Source organism: Micropterus dolomieu, linkage group LG10, assembly GCF_021292245.1.
Source record: "Micropterus dolomieu isolate WLL.071019.BEF.003 ecotype Adirondacks linkage group LG10, ASM2129224v1, whole genome shotgun sequence".
Classification (NCBI taxonomy): Eukaryota; Metazoa; Chordata; class Actinopteri; order Centrarchiformes; family Centrarchidae; genus Micropterus; species Micropterus dolomieu.
The window spans coordinates 12,333,947-12,342,401 of record NC_060159.1 but is presented as its reverse complement, the minus strand read 5'-3'; the positions used below and the strand labels follow the sequence as shown (position 1 = coordinate 12,342,401).

At 42.3% G+C, this 8,455-nt stretch overlaps 1 protein-coding gene across 3 annotated transcripts in view; it reads left to right on the top strand.

The window, feature by feature from the left end:
- The first annotated feature begins 1,021 nt into the window (after positions 1-1,021).
- gpatch2 (G patch domain containing 2) overlaps positions 1,022-8,455 on the top strand; it is a 12,855-nt gene continuing 5,421 nt past the window's right edge. The window contains exons 1-9 of one of the 3 annotated variants that reach the window (XM_046060412.1): positions 1,022-1,240; positions 2,102-2,345; positions 2,902-3,452; positions 3,963-4,027; positions 5,979-6,176; positions 6,702-6,822; positions 7,399-7,438; positions 7,643-7,707; positions 7,903-8,239. In XM_046060412.1, the coding sequence (XP_045916368.1) occupies positions 1,191-1,240; positions 2,102-2,345; positions 2,902-3,452; positions 3,963-4,027; positions 5,979-6,176; positions 6,702-6,822; positions 7,399-7,438; positions 7,643-7,707; positions 7,903-8,197 (1,629 nt within the window). In that variant the 5' untranslated portion in view covers positions 1,022-1,190 and the 3' untranslated portion in view covers positions 8,198-8,239. Of the gene's footprint in view, positions 1,241-2,101; positions 2,346-2,901; positions 3,453-3,962; positions 4,028-5,978; positions 6,177-6,701; positions 6,823-7,398; positions 7,439-7,642; positions 7,708-7,902; positions 8,240-8,455 lie in introns of those variants that run through there. The other 2 variants (XM_046060413.1, XM_046060414.1) reach the window with 2 other exon arrangements.

The following is an 8,455-nucleotide window of genomic DNA, read 5'->3' as shown; positions in this document are numbered from 1 at the left end:
ATATAAACATTAATCTTTAAATCTATGGTGATGTCTGTGACTGTCTTTGATGCTGTATGTCCTTTTGTTAAGTCTGGCTATGTTTTTTTTTTTTTTTTATCTGTTGGATTCAGGTCTCTCGTGCAAAAGAGATCTTGTTCTCAATTATATTAACTGATTAAATAAAGGTTTTATATATATAAATAAAGAAGAGGGACTATCTTGTGGAAGAATGGTGTACATCCCTCCAATAAAATTCCACAGACTTGACAAGGAGCACTGAAGCTGTTCTGGAGGGTCGTGACTCCTTATGAAGACAGTTCATGTTGGTTTTTCCTTTAGTTTGTCACCCATCTATATACGTCATTGTATATCTTCATTTTAAATATAATATAGTTTTCCTTTTTATTCCTTCCTTTAGTCCTACTTTTATCTACAGTGTGCAATTGTATTGTGTTATTCTATTCTAAATTAAATATTTGTTTATACATATGTGTAATGTGAAGGGGGCTACAACTGTATTTCATTCAGTCCTGTATTAGATAATGACAATAAAGCTGAGCCTTGAACTTCAACATACCCCATGTAAAACAATGGTCTATTTAAATCAATGAACAATAAAATTGCCTCTAGTCTACACTCATAATTAGCCAAGATTTAGCTCACTGATGTGGGTTACAATTATTTTACATGGTTTGATTAAGGTCATGTTAGATTTTGTTTGATAATTTGACAACAAAACACCCACCTCAAGGTCTTTGTAGTTTTTCTAGAACTTCTACTACAGTCTTCATAAGAAGATGGAGTCTGCTTAGTTACGTTTAGGTTTGTTAGGTAGGGTTGCTATGGGTTTCATGTCTGTGGACAGATGCACATACTCCCTTTTTTGGACAGGGATGAAAACGTGACATTGATTTTCTATAAAAGTAATACAAATTACACACTGAAGAACAGTAGTGTTGCACATAGTGTTAAAAAATTTTTATTATGAACCACTTGGCTATGTTGTTGTGCTCCCCTGTCTCAAGGCAAGCAGAAAATATTCTACAGCACTTGAAGGCAGCATAATACCTCGTTCACGGCCCCCTGTCCTCTTGTCGCATATTGATCCAGCTAGCTGATCGTTAGCTTTTGTGTCAGAATGGTGTCTGTGGTGTGTAAATGTTTGTCCGCTGTTTCTGGCTAAAGGTATCTGGCATTTGGCGGCTTTAATGTTCCGTGCAGCTAATCTAAAAACCATCGGCAAAGCGGGAACCGGCTGGTAGGTGGTCTTTCAAATCAATGACACGTAACATATTGTTCACGTCCACTCCACTCTCGTGAATCAGCCGGCTAGAGAGCTAAAGCTAACTGTGCTAACTTTCTAGCAGCAAAGCTAATGTGAATATCAAAGGGTTTCGTTGTTGTTTATTTTCCGGCGACAGTCGTTAAACTTAGGGTTAGGGGTTAGGGTTATCTACAATTTAAAACTGCGAACTTTGGTTCTTAACATTAGTTAAGTATCTTTAGTGATAACTTAGTTGGACGTTTGTTGTAACTTAGCTAACGTTAGTTGACTTAGCCAGCTAGCAAGAAAACGTTACGCTAGCTCACGAATCAAATAACCAAACAGCTCATTTAAACAGAGTAACGTTAAGTTAAAGCTAATTTCAGGGGACATCGCAGGCAGATTTATTAAGTAAGTTGACGTTATTGCTCAACGAACTCATAAGGTCCTGTTGTTTTCAACTTTACTCGACGACAAGAGATGAATAATGTGTAAAGACAAATAGATAAGCTAATAGTTATGTTACGACGCAAGGATTTAGTTAGGTCTGTAATGATTAGGTAACTGTTTGTCTGTTGCTTCCTCTACCAGTGGCGAGCTAAGTTACAAATCATGCCTACATACATCCTCAGACTTTCTTACGGCCTATTTTGCCAAATAGCACCCATAGCTTTCCCACACACACCGTTGACAGCTCCAATACAACACATGTTGCATTGTTAAATGTTTTTAAGTGTCCAGGCATGTAACAAAATGTGTGAAATAGTATCGCCTTTTTTTGTAAATGAAGATTCTCTTTCATCCAGGTCATAGTTACCCACCCTCAACGTATCCCCCCTTTTTTTTGCACCTCAGGCACTTTCGCCGGACAATGGACGAACTTGTCCATGACCTGGTGTCAGCACTGGAGGAGAGCTCTGAGCAAGCAGCGCGCGGCGGTTTTGGTGATGGAGGAGACCATGCACTGGCCGTGGGCTGTCTGCTGAAGAGGCAGGCTCGGAAACGGAGGGGTAGAAAACGACGCTCGGACAACCCACACCCGCCTTGGGAGACAGGCCACCTCAGTGAGGGGTCAGAGTCCAGTGTGGAAGAACACAAGGTGAGTTGGCGTTTGGTTGTTATAGACACAGCTCTTCACCAAACACACCTTTTTAGTAGAAACAAAAACCTTGTGTCAGCTAAGAGGTCCTTGAGCAAAAAACACTTATGGAAGTCTTAAGACATCAAGAAGTGCTGTTGTTTTGCTCAGCCTGTTCTTTTAAGGGGTGCAAAAAATTATGTCATTACTGATAAAGGGTGTTATAACCCGACACTCATAACTTGCTCCCTTCGTCTTTACAGATATTCACACTGTTGCAACCTTAATCTGATCTAATCCTTTGGTAACTGTAATCTACTGGTCTCCACATGAGGTTGGAATTGCCCACTTAGTACAGATTATTTTGCAGTTTAAGTGGCAGTTGTCTTATATGGGACCTTAATGCATAACGCATGTGGAGTTTCCTCTCTACCATCCAGTTGTGTTATGTGTTGCATAAATTCAGCCACACTCAAATATCACTTTGGCCTAATGAGCATTCTCAGGTTTGTTGAAGTTTCTTAATTTAGCGTCAGAATCACAGTCTGGTATTTAGCACATTTGATGTTTGTTGCAGGACTACCGTGCCAGTACAGGGGGTGTCTCTGCTGCCAACAGCCATGCCCGTGACAACAGCGACTCGGATGAACAGCTTGGCCCCAAACGGCGCACCCCCTTAACAGCTGACACGGGACGAAGCAAGCGGCCGCTTTGGCCAGACGACTTGGGTGTCCTGGGGTCTGCCGAGGGAACTCGCAGCCTTAGACGGAGACGTAAGGTCAAACGTATGGCTGTAGACCCACCTGTAGAACCCGAACCCCCCTCCTCCACTATGCTAGGGCCCCCACCTGTCCCCAAAGCCCGTGCTGGCGGCAGGCCGCATAGAATGGGTGCAAGTGAGGGCAGGGGTGCCATGGACCTCTGTATGGGTGGACTGGTAGGGCCAGGGGGAGGGAAGTGCAGGGTGAAGAAGAGGAAACTGGCACCCCACAGGCTGGGAATGGAGGCTGCAGATGAAGGGGTGGTGGTGGAGAGTGAGGACCCCATCTCTTCTCCAACTGAAGGGTCTAAGGACAAGATGGAGTTGGAGGAGCAGAAGGGCTCGGATGAGGACATGAGTGACAGGTGGTTAGTGTTTTGACTTTTTTTTTCTCCATGCCCTGCTGTTTCCAGATGTTGCAACTCCTCTGTCTCTATACTATGTATACTGTTTTTATAAGTATGTGTGTGACACAGTTGGCCAACATGTAAGTAAGAACTCTGTTCTGTGTGGGGCTGGATATCAAACCTCACTTTTTTTTCATAATTTACCAAAAGCTGGTAAAGGTTTTGGTCAGGTTCTTATTCACTTATTCTTTGATCAAAAAGTTCATGATTTTTAAATAGAAACTTTGCCATACATTCGAAAACCTTGGCTTCTGTTGTTAATTTGGGAAAAAAGCGTATATTTATAAGGTTTTAGTATTGATACTAAAACTCAGATAGCTCACTCACTGGCACTAGTATCAAACAACTTCAGTAATACCCCACGGTGTGTGGGAGAGAGCTAGTTTTTCTTCTAATAGACAATTATTGACTTCTTGTTGACCATTTATTTGCGGGCTTTAAAATTAGTTGTTTCATTTTTTATCTTTCTAGCGAGACCAGCAGTGTCAGTAACAGCAGTGACGGAGGCCTCTACACCAATGACGAGGGGAGGCAAGGTACATACTCAGATGTGTTTTGAATTATTCTTCATGCTCAAAAGCAGTGTACACACAGTAGCTAAACACTGGTGGAACTAAAGGAATATATAATAATAATTATAAAGTCGCCTAAAAGACTGAGAACTCGTCTTTTTCCCGTATATTTCCACCCGCAATCCATTATCACGGCAGCAGGTGAGCTGCATGTTGGCTTATTAATGACGCAGCCTGTCAAACAACTGAAACCAACACCTGCACCCTGTGTGTTCAATGCTGCTTTACCTGCTCCGTGCGTAAAATATCCACCGCGACTTGTAACGTAAGTTAATAGTCTACCAATTTGTTTTACCCAGTGAAGTTTGTGCGACAACACATTTATGCACGTAAGACGACTGCTGCCCCCCGTGCGCGTCCGCACACGATGACAGAAACTTGGAATTTACGTATGTCCCACACACAAAACAAGCCTAATATATGACGTTAAAGATTGCATTCGGTGCACATGTGCACCCTTCTGAATGTCCTGTACCAAAACTGTCCGTTACATGTACCGTTACTCCCCTAATATTGAGTGTGCATTAACAGTAAGGATGTTAGAAAGTATATGCAATTAAAAAATAGTCTTAAGAAGACAGTGATAGTAGTTGTATATAATTAGCCCTAAAATTGACATAAATACAGGAGTCTCCAGTAGTTCTCCTGTTGAAACACTTTTACAACCAATATGACGACAGCCCGATATTAAATGAACAATGTTGGTTGGGTGACAAAACTACGTATCGTGTGCAATGGGCAAATAGAGTCTCTAGAGACGCAATAGATACAGCAGCTGTACGAGCCAAATGGGGTGTTTTGTGCATTCAGACATTGGGTAGTGTTTCTTATGTTATAAAGGTAGCATTCAAACTGTTGTAGGCGGGTGTTTTTGACCCGGAAGGGTAAGGGTTTTTGACCGCTGTCGCGCATTTTGGCCAGGGAAACTGGGAACCTTTTGTTTGACAGTCTATTGTATGTATATGTAGTACAGTATATGGTTTTGTCATGAAACTGGACAAATTGACATTTCAAACAAATAAACTTACTATTCAGCAACACAACAAAGCCTGGAGATTCTTAAGAATCAAACAGTAAGGTAACAGAAGTACAGCGCATCAGCCACGGCACTCCTCAGTAGCCAACAGTATTAGACTGAGCTACTACAGCAGCAGAACAGCGTGTAGTGTGAAAGCTTCAGTTTATAAGCTATTAGCAAGTTGGACGACAAACCTTCCACTGAGCTAAAAATTAACCTTGTATTATTACCTTATATTTGGGTGGTGGTCATGAAAATGACTCATAAGATTTGCCCCATTTTGCAGCGATTTCCCTCAGCGCTCTTATAAAAAACAAAATATGACCACACTTCAGACTAGACTGAAGAACTAGGCTGAAAAATCTCTGGAGCGCTGTCACTTCTACCTCCATGTTGTCATTGACTCAAAACAAACCCACATTGTATGCTGCGCCTGGGAGATTGTTGCTAGCTTTGGTTCTGGACAGTATTTGCAAAGCGCGGTGACCGAACACAGTTTTAATCATAAGAACATTTGAAATAGTAATGCTATCCATTGGAAATTTAACCGTGGTTTATCATTACACCGTTAACCTTTTCATCTGTCAGTGTGGCCATAGTAGAGCTTCCTTTATCAATCCTGGACACCACCATTTTCCAAATAACTCCTGTCATGTAAAACAGTATGTCGCTAACAATGTTTACAATAGAAAATGACAGCTTTTGGTCGAGTGCAGGCTAATCAGTTAAAAGTATTAAACTGTAATTGAGTCCCTGCAGTCCAAATGCATGTAAGGTTCCCAAGCTAAAGTCTAAAAATTTTTTTTTGTTTCTGTGGTGGACAAATTACACGATGAATCCATCTGTAGCAGTGCTCAACTGGGGTCACATTTTCTGCCTCTGTTCCCTCTCTTCCAGCTGATGACGAGCAGAGTGACTGGTTCTACGACGGCGATCTGGGCTCTGGTTCAGGTCCTGGAGGTGCTTGTGGGATCGCAGGAGTGGTTCCCTGGTGGGAGAGGGAGACCGGGTCAGAGGAGCTGGACCTAGCTGACCCGGTCTTCAATAGCATCCTCACTGGATCCTTCCCCCTCATGAGCCCTGGAGCACAGAGAGGTAGGCTGGAAACATAGACGACATACTTGACGACAGCAGCAGTATCATTGTTTAGAAACTCAGAGACACTGGCATTAAATGTCTTTTGAAGGTGGCTTGTAACAAATTTTGGAATGAAATGTAGGTAATACAATAGGAGCGAATATATTTAGATTTTACAATACGATCATAGTGGTTGGGGGACGATGGAAATTCAGTCGCATATTTTACAATGTTGTTGCAGTCTCACTCTCGACCAGTAGAAGGCACTGTCTGCTCAGCAGTGTGGCTACAAAGTGTTACTGCATACAGTCCATCAACTTGTTGTGTAGGCATAATATAATCAAGCAGGATTTTAAGCAATCCTGTGCCTTTCTCTTACTCGCTGATGTCCCAGAGGACCCCTCCCTGCGTTGTATCCCAGGGAGATTGATGGTGGGACATACTGGGCTCAGTTGCCTCTCATCCACCATGAACCGTCTGCGGCATACGAATCTTATCATTTCAGTAACATCCTGAGTTTTAAACCCGTACTGTGTTTGTTAGGGTTCCAGGCCAGGCTGAGTCGTCTTCATGTAAACCAACAGGCGTCTGAGGCAGGGCTTCAGGGCAGCTCCAGCCAAGGCTTCAATGACAGACTGGGCAGACAAAGCCAGGACTCCCATGAGTGAGTCCCCAACCAAATTAAAATTACTATTAATTCTGACTGTTCTGTTATCTATTTATTCTGTGTTTTTGCGTTCTTACTGTTGTAAGTTGCATTTTGAAAGGCGCTTTACAAATAAAGTGGTTTAGAAATGCAAGCCACCGTTTTCATTTAAAATCAATTTAGATTGAATTGTCTAGTAAACAAGCAGTGTAAAAGCAAAGTAACCTGGAACACGGATCACAGCAGACGCTATACAGACATGCAAGATCAGACAGTGAGTCATTCAGTCTATTTTGTAGTAAGATATGGATTTCATCATTTTCATATTAATGGTTCCGTATATATCCCAGCTTTTGGTCGAGTGCAGGCTAATCAATTAAAAGTATTAAACTCTAATTGAGTTCCTGCAGTCCAAATGCAAGTAAGGTTCCCAAGCTAAAGTCTAAAAAGGTTTTTTGGTTTCTGTGGTGGACAAAGGCCAACAATTCACTTACAGAAATAAATGATGAGGAATTTGTAGTTTGGTTTCTGTCTCTGGACCACTGCCTTGATGGGAATTTGAGGGCCCTTATGACACTATTATATCTCCGACAGGCCTTGGTTTAGCTCGGGCTCGAGGAGAGAACATGGACAGGTGAGCCAGGTTTCTTTACTTTGTTTTAATACCTTTTAATATGGGTTGAAATGCAAAGTTTAGGTTTTGGTCTATTACAAGGAACCATTGTGGTTAGTGTATCATACTAACATACTGGCATCGTGTTTTTGCGAGGATTACTTTGCTGACTGCTTGAACATCAACTTTTGTATTTCCTCTTCTTTCCCTCACTGCCCACTTCAGTTGCATTGGGACCCACGGTCAGACAGAGGGCATCGGAGAAGCTGTTCAGTAAAAACAGCCAGCAGGTGAGAACAACAGTTTAAACACCAGTGATTTATGACCAGAACTCATTAATTTCCTTTAGTACCTGTTTTTGTTTCTGCTGCATTGGTTTCACAATGTTGAATGGTGTTTTTCAAATGAATAAGATTAATTTCTGTGGCTTTATTTGAGATAAAACTAATATGCTCATATTTTGTCTTGCTTGGCTGGTTTTGCAGACAGACCAGCGGGCACCTCGGCTCTCTATGTACAGGGGATGTCAAGCGGAGGCGAAAAGCAGCCCCCCTCGGTTCCACCGCCCCCTCAGGTATTGGATGCCCACCTAGCTACGCCTCACACACCATCTGGCAGGTTTTACCAACTGCCCCCTTTTTTATTGTATATTTGGCTCTCACTTTCTCGCTTGTTTTCCCTCCCCCCTCTTGGGTTGAGCTCAGTATGCTCACCAGCCAGCTTTTCTTGTTGCCTTCTGTCTGGCACACAAACGGATGTAAACGCAAGGGACTGGGATGAAAAGTGAGAGTTTCACTACATATTTTAAAGGAATTAATTGAAGTTCCTCGTCCTTTATATCACCCCTTTCTCTTCCTCTCTCATTATCAAACTGTGCTTTAGCTCTTAACCCCCTTTTTCCTAAGCTTTGTTGGACAAGAGTCACCTGGCTTGGCATTGCTGTCAGAGCCGAAATACTGGATTAGCTCTTAGCCCCCCTCCCTCCCCTCCAAAGCACTTGTTTTACCTCTGGGCCAGCTGATTCTTTAGGAAGAGGAA